The 25,326-nt window shown below is 39.6% G+C and overlaps 2 protein-coding genes across 4 annotated transcripts in view; both read left to right on the plus strand.

Moving 5' to 3' along the window:
* The window catches only part of LOC134677384 (intersectin-2), a 50,792-nt gene extending 46,240 nt beyond the window's left edge, over positions 1–4,552 (plus strand). For all 3 annotated transcript variants that reach the window (XM_063535826.1, XM_063535827.1, XM_063535828.1), the window contains one exon: positions 661–4,552. In XM_063535826.1, coding sequence (XP_063391896.1) covers positions 661–722 — 62 coding nt within the window. In that variant the 3' untranslated portion in view covers positions 723–4,552. The remainder of the gene's footprint in view (positions 1–660) is intronic.
* Positions 4,553–6,268: 1,716 nt separating this feature from the next.
* On the plus strand, positions 6,269–24,946 carry LOC134677399 (zinc finger protein ZFP2-like). The gene is made up of 15 exons (XM_063535853.1): positions 6,269–6,552; positions 6,966–7,100; positions 7,788–8,322; positions 9,212–9,294; positions 9,988–10,062; positions 11,592–11,647; positions 12,068–12,142; positions 12,988–13,126; positions 16,808–16,920; positions 20,971–21,067; positions 22,843–22,998; positions 23,561–23,662; positions 24,010–24,093; positions 24,463–24,561; positions 24,788–24,946. Exons 1-15 carry the CDS (start codon positions 6,418–6,420, stop codon positions 24,929–24,931), a joined length of 2,028 nt encoding a protein of 675 aa, XP_063391923.1. The 5' UTR covers positions 6,269–6,417; the 3' UTR covers positions 24,932–24,946.
* The last annotated feature ends 380 nt before the right edge of the window (positions 24,947–25,326 follow it).

The raw sequence follows: 25,326 nt of genomic DNA on the forward strand, positions 1-25,326 counted from the left end.
AATCAGAGATGTATGCGAGGAAGTTCGTGTCTTGCTCGAAGCAGTGAATTTTTCCATTTTCCTTTTTATGTAAAATTTTGTTGTATCGCTTGCAGACGTATCTACTTGCTAAAACATTTCCCACTAGTATTATTTACATGGATCTCTAACTTTTGAAAACACAAAATACCACTTTTGTTTTTAGTGCGTGTGACGTCTCCTCTAGCTGTCACTGCCATCGTCGTGCCATTAATAATTTAACAGATGGCGTTAGGGAGCTAGAACGCAATTAAGAGACCTACATCGCGCTTACGGAGTTTTAATGGGGTTCGCAACTGTCAAAGGTTTGCATAGATGGCGCCATCATAGCTTGCCCCTTTTTCTATGAGATTTGGCTTAAAGAGCTGACATCCAGGGCATTAAAAAAACAAAAAATTGACACAATTCTAGGTATTGACAGGGCAAGCTATGATGGCGCCATCTGCTTAATACGACCGGCCAACCCCATTGTCAGTTGATATATATATATATATATATATATATATATATATAACTTCCGACTAACTCTCAGCGGACTTCGGTCCCCAGGCATAACACCCGCATGGAGAGAGTACTCTCTATTGTCTCTCTACCTTTTACAATGCGTTTTCAACAAAAAATAATAAATGATTTTTGTTTCAGGGGAACTTCGCGGCATGACAGGATTGTTCCCGAGCAACTACGTCACTAAGCTAGTGAACTAAAATAAATAAATGTCACCAAATTACTTATAATATGTCACCATACTCATAAACTAACTCGTAGTAGACTTAGATTAACCGTTCCCTCGAACTTGTTTATGTAGAAACAGTAATTATTGTCGATAGAGTTAGACCAAGAAAAGTTTGCAGCGATTTTAATAGCCCACGCAGTGCAAGTGTTATTTACACGTCATACTTTCATAGAAGTTTAACGTTTAAAATGACACTTGTACTGCGTGGGCTATCAAAATCGTTGCAGACTTTTCTCGGTCTGAATATAATAGTTATTTGTTTTACAAGGGGGCAAAGTTGTTGTTTAACCGCTCATGCTAATATTGATACCCGAGCATGCGAAAGATTCCATAATTGAACCACGAGCGTAGCGAGTGGTTCGAGAAATGGAATCTTGAGCGTCGCGAGGGTTTCAAGGCACGAGGGTTAAACAAAATTTGCCCCCTAGTGAAACACAAAATTTTTCACCACACCAACCCGAAGCAAATATTAAATGTAAAATATCAAACACAATCAAACCAAATCAAATCCAAATGAATGTTATTAAATATTTATCATCCCAAATCATCATTTAAAAGTCAATTCAACCAGGAAACATAATATAAGATAACAACTCAAAATTTGCATTTGATTACTTTGCCTCACATGTGAATAAAATGCAACTTTGCTATCAGTTTTTGAAGCGCAAAGTAAGCCTTTCCGAGCTGGTGTGGTGAAAAGATCTTTATAATACACAGAGAAGAATCTAAATTAGAGTTCGGTTTCGGAATCATCTCACAATTTAAAGTATTTAGAGTTACCCTATATTTTTTCTCTATTTCATAGCAAAGTCAATCTTATCGTATAAAAGGTTATTTATAGAAGACCACTTCATAATATGCCTATAGAAGTCATCACTATAATGTTTATAGAGATGTAGTGCATAATTATTTTCCATCGTATTTTCTCGGAAACGTACGAACGTGTCTTGCTATTTCAGTCGGTCTCGGTACAAAAAGTACTGAGGTTGACTGAAGTAGCATGACAAATACGAACGTTTCCGAGGAAATACGATGGAAAATAAGTATGTACTACATCTGTAGTAGGTATTGTAAATGTTGAAAAGTAGAGACATAATACTCTAACCTATGTATGTTCCATAATATTCAACAATTACTTAACATATTACTTGTTATGGAGTTAAAATATTCATTCCACGTGCTCACTTTATATGTTTTTGAAGTGAAAAGTTCTTTAGCGGCGCTGTGCACTTTTAGAGTTGGGGAAAAAATGTTAAACTCGAGACAGCGTAAGGCGTAAGGCGTGACGTCATGTGTGGCGGACAGTGTCATTGTTTTTTGATTTAAATGCCATCTAGTGAGTTTCCCTCAAACTGGTATTAATATAACTGTAGTAAGTCAAGTAAGTCATACATAGTGCTGCAGACATTTTGCACCAGATGGCGCTGTTATTAATATTTTGAGTTACAATGTCGTTGAGTTTTCACTTCTGCCGGCACTCCCGGAGTGCACCCCGTTGTTTTTTATCTATTATGTACAGAGTTGAGGTAAATAGCAGTAGGTAAATAGAGGTGCAATAGCACGGGTTATATACACTATACCTCGTTTATACTACATGTAACAAGTTAAATAATGTTAATTGATTATCGTCGGGTGACAAGCAAAAGTCACTAACTAACACCATTGAAATTATTGGACAATAAACCGTGTTACAAGTATAATAAAGTGCATTGTTACTTTATTTTTTTGATAGTACTTAGTGACTTTTGCTTGTCACCCGACCATATTGCTTTTCTCCTACATATGACCTATGTCAAAAATACTAGTAGGTAAAGTAGGATCTCTAAGACAAAACTATGATTTCATAACACTGATTTTCTCGTGCGTGCGACACACACACATTCACAACTCGAGACTGAGCGGTGATTGGCTCAAACCTGATAACGGCGTGTGTGTGCGTGCGAAATCGGCTTGCCATGAAGTCAAAGGTCCTACCGCGAACCGCGTTCGACGTGTTGTCTCCCTTTCACGCGTACGTACGAATTTACAAGAGCGACAGAGAGGCAACGTCGAACATGGTTCGCGGTAGGCCCCCAGTTTTGTCGAAAGGGGATTTCCATGTAAACGTAGACCCATTTTCCTCTCTGGACATTAATATTATTTAAAATATTTTACCACAATTTGATGTATAACAACCTCAGCTATGCCCCTTCGTTTGTTTTTAGGGTTCCGTACCTCAAAAGGAAAAAACGGAACCCTTATAGGATCACTCGTGCGTCTGTCTGTCTGTCCGTCTGTCACAGCCTGTTTTCTCGGAAACTACTGGACCAATTAAGTTGATATTTGGTACACATATGTAAATTGGTGACCCAAAGATAGACATATGCCATAGCCATGTTTTTTTATCATTTTAAAATACATAGGTTCGAAGTTATTTAAGAAAATAGCCAAAAAATTACCATTCCCCCCCTTTATCTCCAAAACTACTGGGTCTAAAATTTTGAAAAAAATACACACAATAGTACTTCACCTATAGATGACAGGAAAACCTATTAGAAGTGTGCAGTCAAGCGTGAGTCGGACTTATGTACGGAACCCTTTGACAGCGAGTCCGACTCGCACTTGACCGGTTTTTTTATGTTTTAACTATCATAAGAGTTAGGAGCGTTTGAAAATTTGTATGGACTTTGTTTTTCGCTCCTTTATAATAATAAAAAAATCGTAAACGTCAAAATAAGGGGCATACCTATTTTGAAACCTTTGGACGCCAATGACCGATATATCCGCACCGCAGGTTCAACGCCAAAGACTGATTTATCGGTCACAGACCACAGAGCAACTTAGACCTACGTGCATATGCATAAAGTTCAATTCCAGTTTCGACACTTCGGTGACGTGGCGTCCGCGTGACAGCTTTTGTGTTTGACACGGCGTCGACAAGGTTAATATAAAATCAAATTAAAATATTTTCCCTAATGTCAATAGAGGAGAATGGGAACTACACAAGCAGTCGTCCCCTATCCCCTTAAGCGTCCCTACCCCTATCTGACGACTGCAAAAAATACTGTACAAGTCAGAATATAACATAAATAATTTGCACTTCTGTCAGGCGTGGCTCACTCCGCGATTTCGTCGCTTTGCTACAGGTAGCTAAAAGTACATCCGTTCCACCCCAATTTTGGGGAAAGCTATAAGCCGCTCGTGGCGCTGTCGCCACCTAGCGGCCATAATATCTGTGCTGATCGTAACAGACGCGTTTTGTTAGAGAGTGAGTCGTCTGTACCTAGTACTATTATTTATTCTGTACTTCTGTATCAGTACAAAATATCGCCAATGGGGTTGGCCGATCGAAGTATTTAGCAGATGGCGCCAGCATCGCTTGCCAAGTCAATCCCTAGAATTGTGTCAAATTCTTGTTTTTTTTATAGAATTTTATGGATGGATGCCAGCCCTTTCAGCCAAATCTCATAGAAAAAAATGGTTGTCTGTAAAGTCGGTTTACGGACGAAAATTTTGCCTGATAACGTCTTAAGAAAACGTGGCCGTAACGTTACCATGGAGATCTGTCCACAACGTTACCATGGAGATTTGTCCACAACGTGACACTTTTTCGTGCATGCTACCGGTGTTCATCGATTTATAAGACGTTCGTCAAAAGGGGCAAGCTATGATGGCGCCATCTATGCAAACCTTTGACAGTTACCAAACCCCATTTTGTAAGGATTAGTTGCCATTTTTCGAATTTACTTTTATTGTATGCTATTAATATTTAACGTATCAAGTAGTTTGTTCGTAGATAATACACGTTATTGCTTTATAAAATGTTTTATCTACTCGTCGACTATAATTCTTGAATTAAGATTTCATATACCAAACTTCAATTGGGTATTTTTAATGTGTGGGCTCCCAACTCAACTATAATATTCATTACGATACAGTTTAGTCAACTATAATGAAATTGACCAATCACAGCTCTCCGCGATCAACAGGACGAAACAAAAGTATAGCTCAAATTAATTATTTATTTTAGGTTGTATAGTAGAAACAATTGGTTCATAAGTCAGAAACGAGCATGTGACACCCTTAAAATAGCAACATCCATAGACTACGAAAACCACTTAGTGTTGCTTGTTAGTCTCCATAGGCTACGGTGGCCAAAATCGAGAAAACAACTGTCTAAAAATTGAATTTAGCGCGGAGCAAGTACCAGGGCCTCATGAGTTACGAGAAGGTGTCGTTGACCAAAGCGCCGTGCGCAGCGCCGGGGGCGCGTACCAGTATGAAGGTATCGCGGCTGCTTGCGTATCTTAGCTTTGAATACTTTTGGTTTGATTTGTTTGTATGATTCTACTAGTTTAAAGTATTATTTTTTTGGCTCGTAGATAAAGTATTGTATACAATAGTGATATAATCAAGCTTTTCAATCTCGTACCTAACTTAGGCAACTCAGCAAGCTTCGTTGCCTAAACACGGTACTCGACTGAAAAGCTCTCTATTATATCACGATTGTATAAAATACTATTATTTCCTTTCACCAGTTTAGAACTTAAGGATATAAAATAACAAAAAAAAATATTTTGATCATTTCCACACGCACGGTCGAAAAACTTTAATTTTTAAATATTTTATTTATTGAATATATTGTGGATACTTAAATAACATTGGTTAGCATAGTCATAAAAAGTAACATAAAGTGGTATAGAGACGGGCTGATCAAATCGACCGATTTGATCAGAAATGAAATTGGCGTCTATCGCCAATTTAATCACCAATTTTAGATTTATGGTCATATTACAGCCCTCTAAATTGAAAAAATGCTCCAGAACGAAAATACTGGCGTCACAAATTGGTGTTCTTGCGTCTATCTCAGCAACTATCTCTTTCACTTACGCCTTCGAGTAAAAGAGAAAGATACCCGCAATTGGTAAACTTTGGTGTTAGCGGTAGGCCCTGAACGCTTCTTAGGGCCCCCCCACATCTGGCGTCTTTCGAGCGTCGGCGTATGTCGGCGTCGGTCCAGCGCTATGGAAAATGACGTCGCTGCGCAGTTGCGTCGACGCTGCGTCGACGTTGCGTCGACGTCGGCCATAGAATTGTAGACGCCGACGCTCGAAAGACGCCAGATGTGGGGGGGGGCCCTTATAGCCGTAACAGAGTACCGCACCGCACCGCGACATTGGTGCGGTTAAGGACGCAGCTATAAGTTATAGCGAGAAAGAGATATTTTAACCACACCAAGGTCGCAATGCGGTGCGGTAGTTTGTTACGGCTTTAAATGACAAAAAACACGCACATTCGCGCACGAGTGTGGAGGGGGCTTAGCAGATCTGTGAAATCAACACTTGCGTTCGCGGCTTGGCTTGTATATACTACTCTTTGCTTAGCGCCGCGATTCGTGCACGAATGTGGAGGGGGCATTATGGTCGACAATTGCGATCAAAGAAGTGTCAAACGTCAATAAGGCAGTATGGCTTAGAGCTTTAGCCTGTCCAGATAGACAAAAAACAAGTGTCAAACGTCAAACATGTGTCAAATTGTATTGTATTGGATTTTTGTTTTTGCTATTATTTGTTGGTAATATGTGCAAATTTTATTATTTTACCATAGTTTCTGTGTACAAAACTATCGTTTTCCATGTAGTGAAGTGAAAGAGTGTAATTTATTCACTTGGTATATTGGAAGTAATCATGAATGTATTGAAAAATGAGCTAGGGCCGGATACTTTGCTGGCGTGTCGAATATGTCTTGCCTGGGACACAAAACTGTACAGAATTAGCAGATGGGGACTAGATCAGATGTTCACGGATGTTATGGGGACGAGGGTAAGTTTTAACAGTGATGCCAGAGCAATGGAAGCTGAAAATACGACTCGTATCTAAAAAAGGTGCGATCTTACCCAAAAAAGTACAGATTTTGATTACAAAAAAAATTTTCACAGTGTAAGTCTCTTCTATTTTCACTGATAATCCTTTACTTTTATTTAAATACCTAAGGATACAGAGTATAGGGCGACCAAGACTGGAAATCGGCCACTGGGCTAATGAGATAGCGCATCTGCGCATATGGCTATTGCCTAATTTTGAAATATATTTTTTTTATTTACAGCCTTTTTGTTGTGGCACCCAAATGCTGTTTATTTGCTCTTCCCGTCTCCTCACTGATTCACTGTTAAATGTTTTGGGTGCCCGCTTGCCAGTCGGCATAGGCCATTTTTAACCATAAACTATTTTTCCAGCTATCAGCCTGGGATGGGCTTCCGCAGCACATATGCACGTTATGTGGCGCGGCTCTACTAAAGGCGCACACTCTGCGCCAGCGCTGCCGGCAAGCCGAGGAGCTGCTCAAGCAAGTGCTGCTACAGCAGCAGTTTGTAAGTCTTGCAATTCAAGAACCACTGTAACATATTCTTTATTTGTGAATGCCACATTTAATAAGTAGGTTTACGTAAGTCATGCTAGGTTCACAGTGTTAACTTTCCCGTATACCTACCGTATTCGGGTTTTAATTGAATACCCGAATACCGTGTGTGTCAATATATTCAACAAAATTCCTAAGACAATACAGGTCGAAACAAATATACATAAATTTAAATTACAATTAAAGCGGTTTTTAATTAGTAAAGCATATTATTGTATACAGGATTTTTTAAGTGAGAATTAGATGTTTTAGTTATGTAGAAATACCTACTGCTATTAATATTTAAATTGTTTTCGTAGTTTATGTTGCTATACCCTTGCAGGGTTCATGTTGAGACTGTATTTATTTAAGATCCTCTGTACACATGAAACGCAATAAAATATATGAGTATGAGTAGTGAGGGCTATATTTGTTTGGCAAAGTACAACATTGTTTAGACGGCTATGCGCCTTTTCCGCCGTGTGAACGATTTTGTAAGTTGCCATACTGCTGTCACTATGGTATTCGATAAAATCTTGTATATGGTATATGGGAGTAATCAACGCTGTGAACCTAGTCTTAGGTTTAATATTCTCGTAGTATTAATACCCCATTTGAAATACACTAGTAGTTATTGATTTATTTTGATCTTTTATTACAGATAACAAACAAATACATACAAACGATTGATCGTTCCGCCTACAAATTAACATATAACCTTAACATACACCACCAGTCTTCAGAAACTTGCATCCATCAAGACACAGAAATAAACATAAAAGAAGAAATCGATACAGACTATATAGAAAATGACGTATTAGATGTAAAAAACGATTTTGTGTGGCCGGGTAATGATAATGATTTTGATATAACCGTTGAATCAGTGAAAATTGATGAAAATAATGATTCATGGCCAGATAATGATATAGATGAAACAAATGACGTCATTAAAATAGGAAATATAACTGTAGAACCAGCATTGAAAGATAGCAAGACGAAGAAGAATCAAGAACATAAAAGAACGAAGAAAGTCAAAGTGAATAAGAAACAGAAGTTGACGAAGAAGAATAAGTTCAGTACAGAAGGAGATATTAGGGAGTTTGAGGAGAAATATGATTTTGAAGTGAAATGCTTGACGGAAGAGGAGATGGTTGAGGATATGGAGAGGAGGAAACTTTCGGAGAAATACTTGCAAGGTAAATGTATACTCTGTATCTTTGGGTACTTACATAGTCTAATAAAACATGGTCTTCTCTTCCCAGAGTGACACAAGCCTACGTCACAATAACATGGCCGCTATATATAGCGCTATCGCATATTATCATATACTTTTTTTTTTTTAATGGCTTTCCCCTCTTGTGTGTATTGGCAGGAGGGATTTTGCCAATGACGACGTTTTAAGACGTACCACGCACGTTAAGAATGTTCGGTGAATAATTTTGATTTGGTGATAGGAATTGTGCTGGGAACCTAAAACAAAAGCATTTATTGTTATGGACATCACAGACAACACATGACATATGTACAGTTTATAAGAAAAAGAGCGGGAAAGGTGATAGTTTTGACAGTTAGGTAGCATGCCAACATAAGGAGAAAAATAAGAAATGGACAATAGATATAAGATGACAAGTATTATAGAAAGAGTAGAGCAAGTAAAGCCGTTAAAGTTTTATATTATTTTCTTGTATGTGTATCATATACTTAGCGCTGATGACGTAGGCTTGTGTCAGTCAGGTGACCTAGAAAAGACGGGAAGAGAGTACCAGGCGGAGTATATTATTATACCATGGGTATTTATGGACGACCAGTCTGGCCTAGTGGGTAGTGACCCTGCCTGCGAAGCCGATGGTCCTGGGTTCGAAACCTGGTAAAGGCATTCCTGGAGGAGTTCCGAGGTTTGCGACTCAACCCGACGTTATATAGATAAGTAAATACTTATTTATATACATAGATAACATTCATAACTCATGAACACCAAATAAACGCCTATACCAGGATACGAACCCGGGACCTCCTGCTCCGTAGGCCCGTCCTGTTTATACATATACATACATGTAATTTTCCTAAATAATTTAATTTTTTTAGGCGAATTCAAATGTGAGCTGTGCTGCAGGGGTTTCTCCACTTCCACCGCGTACGAAAATCATGTCAAAGACAAGCACGATCCAGTGAGTTGATTTTTAAATATATCCTCTAGCCGCCCATACGTCAAACGTTGCCAAGCAAAATGAAATTTTATTTTGTCAACACAAAGTTCAAATTAGAATGGAACAGGAGACCTTTTTATAGGTCTCTGGGCGGCTAGAGGATATAGGTATCTATAGAAGAGATGAGAATTTAGACGAGTGGAATACATTTACTGCCATCTTTCGACACAAATTATTAACACTTTTAAAACGCCAATAATTTAATTTGTTCTAATAGTATTTGAATTGCGTGTGTTTATTATACATATGTACTTTCAAAATTTATATTTAGGGTTCCGTACCCAAAGGGTAAAACGGGACCCTATTACTAAGACTTCGCTGTCCGTCCGTCCGTCTGTCCGTCTGTCTGTCACCAGGCTGTATCTCACGAACCGTGATAGCTAGACAGTTGAAATTTTCACAGATGATGTATTTCTGTTGCCGCTATGACAACAAATACTGAAAACGGAATAAAATAAAGATTTAAATGGGGCTCCCATACAACAAACGTGATTTTTGACCAAAGTTAAGCAACGTCGGGATGGGTCAGTACTTGGATGGGTGACCGTTTTTTATTTTGCTTTATTTTTTGTTTAGTTTTTTTTGCATTATGGTACGGAACCCTTCGTGCGCGAGTCCGACTCGCACTTGCCCGGTTTTTATTTAATATTACAGAGCATTGGGCCCAATGAGTGTCACCTGTGTCACGCACGGTATCGGTTCGCTGTAAACCGGAATCAACACATACAGGTACATTTATAGTGTAGGGGCCCACTGATTAACAGTCCGCCGGACGGTATCGGCCTGTCAGTTAGAACATCAACATCAACATTTATTCAGCAAATAGGCCACAAGGGCACTTTTACACGTCAACATTGAATTTACATAAAAGCAAAAATAATAACATCAACAATTTTATAAAATAAAACTAACAATTCAATCTAACGTATTACAATTACTAAGAGATGTATATGGTCTCTTAATGTCGAATTACATACAAAATACAGATAAAAAAACACAATAAAAAATCTATAATATTTAGAGGTGTAAATGTCTCTAGGTGTCAGAACTATAAGATTATATAGTTTATCAAGTTATCCTTAGAGATGTATAGGGTCTCCAAGAGTCAATATCCTGTATAATTAATACTTTCATTAAGAGAAAAGAAACATACGAGAACAGAATGAGGCGCCTCACTGTAATTAATTAATAAAAATTAAGTTACTAAGTATAATAGCTCGTGTTAGCTTAAACAGACCAGTCTCCACAAACGGCACCCGTTCACGAGTATGACGCGTATCTCAGCCATCCCCTCCCTCAACCTTCATTCGGGAAAGTGGCGAACTAAATTTTTACAGTTCCGAACGACTGACAGGCCGATACCGTCCGGCGGACTGTTAATCAGTGGGCCCCTACACTTTTTACAGATGTAGTGTATAATGAGAATGCTCCGGATCCGGACGTCCAACTTCATAACGTCCGGGTTCGATTCCCGAGCTGAGTACACATTTAAAAAAAATTTACGAATGCAGTTTTTCTTGTTACTAAAATCGATGACATGGTTCCTAAGAAGAGATCGTCGTATGTCTTAAGGTGGCGACTGACGTGAGCATTTTCTCGATGCGAGCGCATTACAAGTCGAATATTCGGCACGTCAGTACAGCGAGCGGAGCAGCTCGATGGCGAGCGCCGAGCGCTCGAGCGCGCTCCACCCGGCTTTCGGTTTTTTGGCGAATGCTTTTTTGATGGTAATGTTGCTGCTATGGGACGTAGTCTAAATATCCTTATTGATACATGTAAAAAAGTGACAAGTAACACTTTGCAAAAAGAAGGTTTTACGAAAAAAAAAATGTAAAATTCAATTTTAAGTAACAAGTTTACCGATAACATTTATTTTTTATGTACAAATACATCAAAAAATTTAAAAAACCAGCAACCAAACCTCTGTAAAACAAAAAAAAATTTTTTTTTGGCGACACACAATTGACCTAAACTCATATTACATTTTTTCCTTCTTTTGACCTCAGAAATGCGTGGTTAAAGTTATTCGGTTTCCTCATGTTACACCTTGTATAATCGAGTCGAATATTCAGGTGTTTTGAGCATTTGCTCACAACGAACAAATGCTCGCATCGAGCAAATGCGAATATTCGCATCGAGCAAATGCTCACGTCAGTCGCCACCTTTACAGTTTCAGATTTTCCCATACTGACCGATCTAAATGGGCCACCCTGTATATTGTGGATTTGTATTTTCATCAAGAACTTTTTATTACGCAGGACGCACACAGACTGCAGTTCCGGTGCCGGCGCTGCGACCGGGTCTTGCCGGGCGAGTGAGTAAACTTATACATGTTATGTTCACAATTTGAGTTTTGAAGTATTATTAGCATAGGTACATATTTCTAAGCGGGTCCCTTTGTTTGACATAAAGTTTTAAGTCATAATACCCTATTATAAGGTGCAGATATGTACCTATTTTTAATCTTAATAAATGTTTGTAAATAAAAAAAAATTATAAGGTGTAGTGATGAATACTGTTAAGGTGGGTCTACGCTAGACGAACCGAGCACGAGCGGAGCCGTTCTCGGCTTCGTCGTTCGCGGTGTCAAGTGTGGACCTGGCGGAACGCAGCCGAGCACGAACGAAACGCTCGCAGCGCGCTCGTTCGTGGCTTGTAAGTCGGTCCACATTAGACGAATTGTGTTCGGCTCGTGCTCGGCTCGCCTAGCGTAGACACACCTTTATGCCCACAGACCACATGCGGTAGAACACGCAGCGAGCCACGACGGCGCCACGTTCAAATGTCGACATTGCGAGAAACGGTTTCAGTAAGTACTCAGTGATTATGCTTGAAATATAAATATAGTCGCACCAAACAAAGTCTGCAGCGGATTTGATAGCCCACGCAGTGTGAGTGTTATGTATACGTCATAATTTCATAAAAGTTTAACGTTTAAAATGACACTTGCGCTGCGTGGGCTATCAAAATCGCTGCAGACTTTTTACGGTCTGACTACATTATGCCGGGATAACGAACGCGAGGAAGAAGAAGACTTATAATACATTTTCTTTCTATAGTTCGTTTCTTTTAGCATTAGAAATAAGGTAAACAATCTTGATGTGTCTTTTAATTGAAAAGCACATTTTAAAAATAAGTTACGGCAAATACGTAACAATTATGAATCTCATACGATCATTTATATTCTTCTGCTTTCATAATAGTTTTTGATTTTTAAAAAGCGTTTCTCAATTAAAAGACATGTCAAGATCGCTTACCTCCTTGCAAGTTCTTTCTAATGCTAAAAAAAACGGAACTATAAATAGGTTTCAATAGTATTATCAAACTGCACAACGGCACTTAATCGCGTATTTAAGTTTTAAGATTTACCTCCGACGTTCCGATGTGTCGACAGAGTGACATCCCTAGTGCGCAAAACGTTCAAACTGATAAACAAGACCAAGTGTGGGTAGTTCGAAAAACTCGCGCGGCTAGAAGATGTTGATGTCAACTTGAGCCAGTCTTTTCCGAGACCACGGGGACAACGCTGTCCTCGAAACGTCGGAGGTAAATCTTAAAACTTAAATACGCGATTAAGTCCCGTTGTGCAGTTTGATAATGTTTAATAATCGTGAAAGTTTAAATCAGGTTTCAATTGTGTCTAAAACTCCACAGTAAGAAGACGACGTGCGCGACACACATGCGGCTAGACCACCCAGTGGAGAACGCGGCCGGGGGCACATGCGAGGTCTGCGGGGAAACCTTCATCAGCAGAACGGGACTCAACTGTCACAAGACACGGGCACACAACAAGGTGCTTGTTTATAATAAGCTTAATAAAGGCCCGTGCACACCGGCTGCGTGTGCGTGACGTACACGTGCGCGTGTGGCGTTGTAGTATACAGATCCTTATGAGAGACGGCACACCGCTTGCGTGACGTGTGCGTGTGCGGCTCGAACATTTTAGCGCACGCGCACGTGCACGTCACGCACACGCAAGCCGGTGTACACAGGCCTTAAGTTTCAATCGTAAACTCCACAGCAAAATGACACTTACGCCGTAGAGAAATATAGTGACGATAGAGTGCTCACTCCATACATCAGGTTTGGTACATACCACAACGACTATTATTTTCACAGTCGACATCTAGCATCGAGTAGCGGAATTAACAGGCCGCGTAGCCAAGATGCCAATCGCTAACGCTCCGTAGCGATCGAAACGCAACTGTCACTGTCACACTAATAAGGAAGAGTGATAGAGATACATAATGCTGTTCGCTGTCGCAGCGATAGCGATTGTAACCTTGGATAGGTGTTCAGTACCGCTACTTGATACTAGAATTAATTCTCGAGTGTCGCGACTCACGAAAATTATATTGAACAACAATTTACAACTAATATTAAAAGCAAAAGGCGTTGAAAATAGAGTTCCGGTTAATTCGGTTATAATATCTTGGTTAGCTCATTAGTTTACATACATACATATAATCACACCGATTTCCCGGAGGGGTAGGCAGAGACCACGGATTTCCACTTGCTACGATCCTGACATACCTCTTTCGCTTCCTTCACATTCATAACATTCCTCATACACGCTCGCCGATTTAGGGTGCTCTTGACCTGGCCTTTCTTCAGGATTTCCCCGATCTGATCAGAGAAAGTCCGCCGAGGTCTACCCCTTCCAACTCCCACTTCCACTTCTCCCTCATACACTTTGTTAGGCTTCTTTCACTCATTCTTTCCACATGTCCAAACCATCTCAACATACCTTTCTCAATTTTAGTCACTACATCTACATTCAGTCCACACTTTTCCCTTATCACTGTTCCTAATTCTATCTTGCAATCAACATTAGGGGTCATCCATTAATTACATCACACGTTTAGGGGGAGGGAGGGGGTCAAGAAAATGTGACATATTGTGACATGGGGGAGGGGGGAGACACAAACTTGGTGACGTCACTTTAACTTCATCAGTAACCGAAAATTTATTTAAATTATTTTATTCGCTGTACATTTAAATACCAAGTTTTGAAAACGATAATCGTTTTTATTCTATTCATTTTCTTTCCTAAGCAGTTTTGGGTTATAAAATTACTAATATTTATATCGTCAAAAATATTTTGATAAAATATTAATAATACTTAGGTACTTACTGAATTCGATTTGGCGATTTCGTAGAAAAAATGTGACGTCACACTAGGGGGGAGGGGTTTGCCAAATGTGACCAAGTGTGACAAGGAGGGGGGGAGGGGTCAAAAAACCTACAAATTCGTGTGACATAATTCATGGATGACCAGTATTTTTTTTATACTTTATACAGAGACCAAACTTTTATATCCGCAACGCAGGCTTCGTCAGGTAAACACAAATTTACAATCAGCTACAGGCATCGTCACAAAAAACTACAGCGATAAAACCCGCAACAGGCTTCGTCAACTCACTTACTCTAAAAATACACATTAATAAGAAACGAAATATTTTTTAAGAAAAAAAAACCGACTTCCATGGGGGCCGATGAAAGATTATTGTAGATGGTACACTATGTAGAAAAGGAGGTAAAACCACCCACTTTTCTACTTAGCATTTCGCTTCTGTATAATGGCTCCTCTACAGGATGGGCCAACGCCGGCCACTCCAAGGGACGCAGCCATGCGGTAGAATGAGATAGCAATATCACTTGCTCCCTCTAACGCATAAATGCGTCCCTTGGAGTGGCCGGCGTTGGCCCATCGTGAAGAGGAGCCATGAGGGTCGTAGTTCTAGCCTAACCTAACCCACTCCTCAGATAGCAGTTCGGTTCTGTGCGGATCGCAGTTCGAACCTAATCAAACCCACTTTTCAAGTAGCATTTCGTTTCTGTAAGGCTCGCAGTTCTAACCTAACCTAATCCTTGTTCGGTTCTGTGAGGATCGCAGTTCAAACCTAACCTAACCCACTTAATGGCGCATGCCGTGCGGTGTACGGGGGTTTAAGCGGGAAGGGATAGTAAGATTGGCATCATCGTACTTTATACCTACATTAATTTTATGATAGGTAATCATAGTTGTTTATTTAGTTAAGGTATCATAGTGGTTTTCTGGGTCAAGGTCCGGGTCCGAGTCCGGGTCCGAGTCCGGGTCCGAGTCCGGGTCCGAGTCCGGGTCCGTGTCCGGGTCCGAGACCGGGTCCGAGTCCGGATCCGAGTCCGGGTCCGAGTCCGGGTCCGAATCCGGATCCGAGCCCGGGTCCGAACCGGATCCGGGTATGAGTCCGAGTCCGGGTCCCAGTCCAAGTCAAAATTGAAATTCGTAATCACCAAACGTGTACCATGCGTCATTGAAGAGTTCTGTTCTGGTCATCATCAGCAGTTCCACTTCATCAAATGCGACAGTTTTTAATGTAAATGCTATGATGAAAATACAAAAAAATCTATACGTATGCCTTTAATATTTGAGGAGTTCCCTCGATTCCTTATGGATCCCATCATCAGAACTCGAGCTTGACAAAAATGTGGCTAAAAAACTTAACTTGCTAAACGAACATAACGAAAAGGAAAAATCGCCAAACGTGAACTATGCGTCGTTTAAGAGTTCTGTTCTGATCATCATCAGCAGTTCCACTTCATCAAATGCGACAGTTTTTAATGTAAATGCTTGATTTTATGATGAAAATACAAAAAAATTCTATACGTACCTATGCCTTTAAGATTTGAGGAGTTCCCTCGATTCCTTATGGATCCCATCATCAGAACTCGAGCTTAACAGAAATGTGGCTTAAAAACTAAACTTGCTTAACAAACATAACGAAGAGGACAAATCGCCAAACGTGAACTATGCGTCGTTGAAGAGTTCCGTTCTGATCATCATCAGCAGTTCCACTTCATCAAATGCGACAGTTTTTAATGAAAATGCTTGATTTTCTGATGAAAATACAAAAATCTCTATACGCATGCCTTTAAAATTTGAGGAGTTCCCTCGATTTCTCATGGATCCCATCATCAGAACTCAAGCTTGACAAAATTGTGGCTTAAAAACTTAACTTGCTTAACAAACATAACGAAGAGGACAAATCGCCAAAGGTGAACTATGCGTCGTTGAAGAGTTCCGTTCTGATCATCATCAGCAGTTCCACTTCATCAAATGTCACGTTTTTGAATGTATATGCTTGATTTGTTGATAAAAACACAAAAATCACCATATGTGTGCCTTTAAGATTTGAGGAGTTCCGTCGATTCCTCATGGATCCCATCATCAGAACTGGATTTTGACAAAAACGGGACCAATCTGTATGCATATACATACAATCAAAAAAATAATTTTCAAAATCGGTCCAGTAATGACGGAGATATGGAGTAACAAACATAAAAAATAAAAAAAAAATAAAAAAAATAAAAATAAAAAACATACAACCGAATTGATAACCTCCTCCTTTGGGATTTGGAAGTCGGTTAAAAACAACCTACAAATAAAATATTTATTTATTTATTTATTAACCTATAAAACTTATTGTTACAGCCATACGACCGTAAGCTCCACTGTCGCAAGTGTAGAATACAGTTTGACAGTTCAGAGGCGCTGCAGAGGCACAAAGTTGACAGGCCCGGCAATAAATGCGACCCGCACGGCAGGTAAGATTTGACCGATTTTATCGAATTATAACATTTAGACACAAAACAGATAGGTACAGAAGTCAATCACATGTATGTACTTCACTGTTCATACCTACGCTCGGTGGTCGCTTTAGGGTTGTCAACTATGGCTAATGCACAAAAAACTATCGTGGTAGTGGCACTCGTATCTATCGTATCGTATCTCATATCTAGTTGTTTGATTTATTGTTGAGGATGAAACGGGAAGAATGGAAATACAAATGAATAATAACTAAAATATTTGTTTTAATTTAGTTTTATTTTATAGATAAGTTAGTTTATTTTCATTTTTAATATTTGTATCTACCTTATCAATAAACCTAAGTTATCTAAATATTTGTTTTAATGTCATTGTTAGGTATACATATTACAAATTTGTCACAGAAAATATCTTGCGACGATTTCGACATTGGCAAAATGCACAATTATTATATTTTAAAGTGTAATAAATTCGCATTTTCATGTACAATTACCTCTCCGAAACCACTGGTAGCTTAAAAAACGACAATTCACCGTTTAATGTTAACTTTAAACAACCGTCCACTGAACAGTTATAATAACTTTTTTTTTGTTTCTCCATTATTGCACAAAAAAGTTCACAGACGCGTGTCTCAAGCGGATGGCACTCGCGCTCGCAGTGGTCCCAACCGGTCCGAGATATCGTGTCCGTGAGCAGTGTCTATGTAGCCTAAGCAAATTAGAAAAATCTGCGGAATTAATTCGTGTAGTTTTGAAAATTGGTACAGGTATACCTTGTGGTGTCCAGATAAACATACTAAAAGTCCTCGAGGGTAGGGGGTGTGCTGGGGGTGTAGAGGGGGGTTGAAGGTACTTTTTTTCATATTTTTGCTCATATCTCGAATATCTGTACGAATAGCATTATAATTACTTAAGACAAAAGTTTTAACATAAAATTTACTACAAATTTGGTTATGTTTATTTTTACTCTGCGATCAATACTTTAGGGGCTACAGGCTGTTAAAGTTAAATAAGTAATTAAAAATAGACGGTTTAAGAAAACGTCGTTTTTTTGTAATTGTTCATCACAAATAAAAAAATTAGCTTAGAATAAGCAAGCTAAGCAACCTGCTGATAAAATATAAAAAAATAGGCCATATGCATGTCGGGCCATGCTCAGTGTAGGGTTCCGTAGTTACCCGTCTGTCAAAATAGACTATTTGCCATAACTCAAAAACAGCTGTACCGATTAGGTTCGCTATATTTTTCCTTGAAAGTATTTACTAAGTTATGTTTTCACGATTTTTTTCATATTTTTTGGACCCATGGTTCAAAAGTTAGGGGAACTAAGGGGTAAATCACAACTTTTTTTCTTTCAGATCGATTATTTCCGAAAATATTAAGTTGATCAAAAAATGGTTCTTGAAGACCCTTATTCGTTTTAAAAGACCTATCCAACGATACCCCACACTATAGGGTGGAAGCGAAAAAAAATTTCATCCCCACTTTAATGTAGGGCAACCACCATAAAAAAATTTTTTTCTAGTTTTCATGTTTACATTTGACACGAATATATAAATCAGTTACGCTGACAAAGTTGTAAAATATAAATTAGAAAAAATATTTTTTTAGGGTGGCTGCCGTACATTAAAAAGGGGATGAAATTTTTTTTCGCTTCCACCCTATAGTGTGGGGTGTCGTTGGATAGGTCTTTTAAAACGAATACGGGTCTTCGAGAACCATTTTTTGATCTGCTTAATATTTTCGGAAATAATCGATCTGAAAGAAAAAAAGTTGTGTTTTCCACTTTAGTTCCCCTAACATTTGAACCATGGGTCCAAAAAATATGAAAAAAATCGTGAAAGTAAAGCTTAATAAAGACTTTCAGAGAAAAATATAGCGAACCTAATCGATTAAGCAGTTTTTGAGTTTTTGCAAATAGTCTATTTTGACGGACGGGTAACTACGGAACCCTACACTGAGCATGACCCGACATGCTCTTGGCCGGTTTTTTTATATTTTATCAGCAGGTCATTTAGCTTGCTTATTCTTAATTAAAAATTTTATTTATGATGAACAATTATGAAAATACGACGTTTTTTTAAACCGTCTATTTTTTATCTCTTATTTAACTTTAACAGCCTGTAGCTCCTAAAGTATTGATCGCAGAGTAAAAATAAACATAACCAAATTTGTAGTAAATTTTATGTTTAAACTTTTGTCCGAAGTAATTATAATGCAATTCGTACACATTTTCGAGATATGAGCAAAAATATGAAAAAAGGTACCTTCAACCCCCCTCTACACCCCCAGCACACCCCCTACCCTCGAGGACTTTTAGTATGTTTATCTAGACACCACAAGGTATGCCTGTATCAATTTTCAAAACTACACGAATGATTTCCGCAGCTTGCCCAAATTCGGCTTAATTTGACGTGGCTATATGTGTGCTTTGCTCGAGCGCACTTTGTATGTAGATTGATTTCTGTACCTATCTATTTTGCGATTTAGATATGTAGCTGCTAAAGCTGGGTCCAGACGGTGCAGTCTTGCCCTGCGCAGACTGTTGCACGGACAAAAGTATGTGCTACTCGCATCGTCCACACGATACAGACATGTTAGTTGTTCTTCAAACCTCGTGGTGTGCGGACGTTTGCATATCCCTATTACTGTACTCTTTGGACTTAATTTTTCATACAGCTGGAAGGGACTTATATAGATCTGTAAATTCAACTAAGAATTATATCGAATATTTTCTTAAATCGTTCATTTTTATAATAAAAACAAAGCAAACAGTGAATTAATTAACCAAAGTTGTCGTAAGTTGACCCAAACAAGTCTGAACATGCGTCCACACAGTGCAGCAGCCGGCGCAAACACGCATGTCTGCGCCGACTTTTTGATGCCAGATACAAAAATGCACAGATGTCGTTACAGACTTGAGACTTCACGTCCACGCGTCCCATTTGCACCGATTTAAGTCTGTACAGACACGCTGCGCAGACTAAAGTCTGTGCCGTGTAGACCCACCTTAAGGGGTTGTGCACAAATCACGCGAGGTGTTTTCGGCTACTTTTTGAAAATCTCTAGAACAGTCTTGAGCACTGGTAATCCAAATAAATAAATAAAATAAATAAATATTGGGGACATCTTACACAGATCGACCTAGCCCCTAACCATAGACTAGGAATCCTCTAGACCGAGCATAGTCGCGCTACCCCCTCTGCCACGCGTACGGTAATTTTACTCCATGTTCTAGTCGAAAGTGTCTTTGTGTGACGTCCGTGTCTTTGAACGGACCAATCAAGGCACGGGACCTCGCTCACCTCGTCCCGCGCACCCCCGCATTTTTGGCATCATCGGTTGCATGAAATAATTGCTCTAAACTCGGTCTAGAGGATTCTTAGTCTATGGCGCTAATTAAGCATAGCTTGTACATATGGGTAGTAGGCGACGATATAAACATACTTATATAGATAAATATATACTTATAAAAAAATCGCTTATATCTGACGTCCCACGGGTAAAGGTACCTTAAGGCGGTTGCCGCTTACGCTGTATTAACGCCGCTCCAATATTATTGCGGCGTCATCGACGTAAGCGCCAGCCACCATAAGGTACCTTTTGCCATGGAACGTCACATATACATAAATACATACTTATATATGTACATAGAAAACAACCATGACTCAGGAACAAATATCTGTGTTCATTACACAAATAAATGCCCTTACCGGGATTCGAACCCAGGACCATCGGCTTCGCAGGCAAGGTCACTACCCACTAGGCCAGACCGGTGGCCGAATCTGGATCTGTGGGTCTTTTTATTCGCGTTTGACAGCGATTCAGGGTCGAATCATGCTATCCCTTTCTAATATATAGCACTATCCCTTTCGGCTATTTAGGGTTGTCAAAATTTAAGTGATCTTAACTGTGGTCGTGCACGCACAAGGAAGTCAAGTGGTACCAACCCTAATAATTGCTCGGAGCAATGCCGAGCCGAACGGAGCCGAGTTCGACCGAAGTCAGGAGTGTCTCCCCACTGGTTAAATGTGGAGTTTTGATTGGCAGTGTATGCTGCGCGTGTGGCGAGTGGAGCGTGGATGCAGATGCACTGGTGCTGCATAGGCATAGGAAGCACGGCACTGCGCTTTTCACCTGCGATGAGGTTAGTATTACAAAAATCCGGGGTTTCGGCATAGAGAAATATAGTAAGCGAGTGCTCGAGCTATTCACTCGAGCGGTGGTGGCCGAGTGGATATAACGCCCGACTTTCAATCCGGAGGTCGCGGGTTTAAATTCTGGCGTAAAGTCTTTTTCAATAGAACTTGCTTACTATGTAAAGAAACAACGTAACTTTGTTCTATCGCTGTTTCTCTTTGAATTTTCACACCACCTCATCAAATACCATTGAAACCATACACATATTGAAACGGTACGTTCCATAAAATACATAAATATTTAAATATATAACTGTATCTTGGATATTTAATTAAAAGTTTAAAATGGTTTCATAAGTTAGGTTATTATTAGGACCTGATGGATTGACGGTTTTGTTTCTTTTAAATTCTACAATTGTCTATGATGGGTAGTGTTGTGACTAAAGTTTGTGATATAAACCCGCTACACACTACCCAACCCACGATCTGTACCTACCGCTACGGTTATAAAATACATCAATACATCATTCTTAAGTACTAATTTGTCTTCTGATCGTGATGTCATCGTTATCACTCTTAGAGGATATAACCAACGGAGACGCCATGTCTAAAATTTTCGGTACAAAATAGTCTGCCGTTTTTTGCGGGGGAGGGGCACATCAAATGTATAGGTACGTCATGTCAGATAAACGTCAGTCCATACATATGGTTGACATGTGGTTGACCATTGGCCGCCTATTTTCGACAGAGGGGAACGCCTGTTAATGGCGGCTCCATTGCTAATTACTCCGAGTTATCACTATAACACAATTTAATTTGTGCCCAGCCTTCTGGGCACCCTACCGGGGGTCACGGACCTGGGGCCAATATTTTGTTTGTAGGTTTTTAGGGTTCCGTACCCAAAGGGTAAAAAGGGATCCTATTACTAAGACTTCGCTGTCCGTCCGTCCGTCCGTCTGTCACCAGGCTGTATCTCACGAACCGTGATAGCTAGACAGTTGAAATTTTCACAGTTGATGTATTTCTGTCGTCGCTATAACAACAAATACTAAAACCAGAATAAAATAAAGATTTAAATGGGGCTCCCATACAACAAACTTGATTTTTGACCAAAGTTAAGCAACGTCGGGAGTGGTCAGTACTTGGATGGGTGACCGTTTTTTTTTTTTTGCTTTTTTTTGTTTTTTTTTTTTGCATTATGGTACGGAACCCTTCGTGCGCGAGTCCGACTCGCACTTGTTTCTTTGTTTATATTATTTTGCTTATATTTATATTTAAGTTTAGTTTTTAATTAGTTTTATGTTTAGATTATGTAGTGTATTTTCTTAAATATTGCGGTATATTTTTATTGGATTCCATCGTGATTAAACAAATTCATCATCATCATCATCTCAGCCTATATACGTCCCACTGCTGGGCACAGGCCTCCTCTCGAGCGCGAGAGGGCTTGGGCTATAGTCCCCACGCTAGCCCAATGCGGATTGGGGACTTCACATACACCATTGAATTTCTTCGCAGATGTATGCAGGTTTCCTCACGATGTTTTCCTTCACCGAAAAGCGACTGGTAAATATCAAATGATATTTCGTACATAAGTTCCGAAAAACTCATTGGTACGACCCGGGGTTTGAACCCGCGACCTCCGGATTGCAAGTCGCACGCTCTTACCGCTAGGCCACCAGCGCTCCCTTACCGCTAGGCCACCAGCGCTAAAAATTTATTAAACAAATTAAAAATAAGTAACCACTTGGTCTCCAAGATAACTGATGTTTGTATGTTGCAGTGTAGCAAATCGTTCCTATCTAAAATATCCCTGTGCACGCACATGGACCGCGTGCACCGCGGCGTGCGGCCCGCGCGGCTCGCGCGCCCGGACCGCGAGCACGACCCCGGCAGCCGCGCCGGCCAGGTCTGCGAGACCTGCGGCAAGATATTCCAGGTCTGTATTACCTGGTGTATTACCTGCGACAAGATAGTCCAGGTCAGCCGGCCTAGCCAAGGTTACAATCGCTATCGCTTCGACAACGAAAAGCTTTATGTCTCTCTATCACTCTTCCATATTAGTGCGACAGTGACAGTTGCGTTTCGATCGCTACGTAGCGTTAGCGATTGGTATGTTGTCTACGGGGCCTGTACTCCCAGACTGCTATATTACCTGCGGCAACATATTCCAGGCCTGTATTACCTGCGGCAAAATATTCGGTATAAAACTTTTAAGAGTAGGTAATTAAATTTGATCATGACGTCACATGTTCATGATCATGACGATCGTGTTTCGTATAAATTCCATAGTAGAAAATCGTTTTGACGTTCGAAAAAGGAAACTGATTTGACTAGTAGTCAAATACCCTATTTTACCTTGCTAAAGCGGCACCAAGCGCGTCCTGTAGGGGAGAAATTGTTCATCCATCCAAAAAACGTGTATATTAATGAGTGTTAGAGAATTAATCGCAGTATACTTCACGTACGATAACCATATAAATTTCATGATTTGTCGACAGTGCCTGGCCCTACTGAAACAGCACCAATCGCGTCACACTGGGGAGAAAGCCTTTAAGTGCGAAATCTGCCCCAAGTCTTACGCCACAGCTGCAGAACTCCGGGTAAGCAGTGATAACTTTCTATATTGACATTTTTTATTCGAAATCGGCGCAAATACATGTAATACATACTATTGACATTATAAATGCTAAAATTTGTATGTCTGTAAAAAAATGTACAGACATTTGGATTTTTGTTTTTTAATCACGAGACATTTTTTTTATCGACCGAGCGAAGTGTCTCCGTTTTAGCTTGGCCAAAAATGCTTTTTAATGTCTGCCCGGCGTTCTCCTCTACTGGTAGTTTTCAAAAGGGCAGAGTCGTGGCGGTCCTCAAAGTATACAGCACACAGAGGCACTAGTTTATAAATGTAAATGCAATGATACGCACGTTTTACGCTTTGTTGCAGACTCACCACGTGCGTCACACTGGCGAAAAACCCTACAAGTGCGAAAGTTGCGCCAAATGTTACGGCACCGCGGCCGCTCTTAAGGTAAGCCTTTTTTTCTTATGTTTATCCCAAAGTTGTCTTATTACGAGTTCAACTGATATAAAAACAGAAAATATGTGTCTCCAGTTTATCCTATAAATTTTCCATCCAAAATGTCCATACAAAAAGTTTGTCAAAATGCATCATAAAACTGTAAATTTTTCAGATATCTTTTTACTTTTTAAATCGATAGTCCTTGCGGATCTGAATAGAAACAGTTCAAAAGTTGATGGTTGTTCGAAAAAAGCAAATGATACATTTTTTGTAAGATGATCATACACTTTGTCTTCTACAAGAGATGATCTTTTATCAATTGTGTATGTTTATATGCTAGGAGAGGATTTCAACGTTATTAAGCTATATCATTTGTAGGTACACGTAGAGGCGGTACACATACGGCTACGAAACTATAGATGCGACCAGTGCCCGAAAACCTTTCTCCGCGCCACTGGACTCTATGTGCATAAAGTCGTAAGTAATTAATCCATATTGCTAATTTACTTACAAGTTCCCTTGAATAAACTCCGATTCACGGAGTTTTTTGTTCTTTTATCACTCAATTTTATTAATATTCTCATTACTAGTCATTTCTAACTATTTTACGATCTAGTTTGAAGTTACAGCACTATACATATATGCCTAGATCGATAATATAGAACATTGAAATGAAATTGCTTACAAAAACATCTACATACAGGTTCACACGGGTGAGAAACGCTTCGAGTGCGCGCTCTGCGGCGCCAAGTTCACGCAGGCGGGCTCGCTCGCCACGCACCGCAAGTACGTGCACCTCAAGCTCAAACCCCCGCCACGAAAACGGAATAAACCGACTAGTCAATAAAACTTACTATTGAAATTAGAGTTTTATTTCAAAATAGTTCAACAATACACAACAATACGCAACAAGATTTAAAAACAAGTCTGTTTGCGTTAATATTTCTTTGAATACCCATAATACGCGTCACATGGGAGAGAAAACCATACAAGTGCGATACTACGCTAAATTGTTCGAAGGCAGCAATTGTTGCGTTTTGATCTGCTAATTGAAGTACTTTAATTTCAAAAACCATTTTTACTTTAAACGTTTATTTATAAAATACAAAACATATAGAAGAACAGAAACTTCATCTAAAGGTACATTAATTTTGAATAAGTTAATATCCAATTTATAAGAAGTAGCGAACGAAACGCTGCCTCTCTGTCGCACTTATATGGAAGAGAGGGTATCGTCTTGGG

Source organism: Cydia fagiglandana, chromosome 26 (assembly GCF_963556715.1).
Source record: "Cydia fagiglandana chromosome 26, ilCydFagi1.1, whole genome shotgun sequence".
Classification (NCBI taxonomy): domain Eukaryota; kingdom Metazoa; phylum Arthropoda; class Insecta; order Lepidoptera; family Tortricidae; genus Cydia; species Cydia fagiglandana.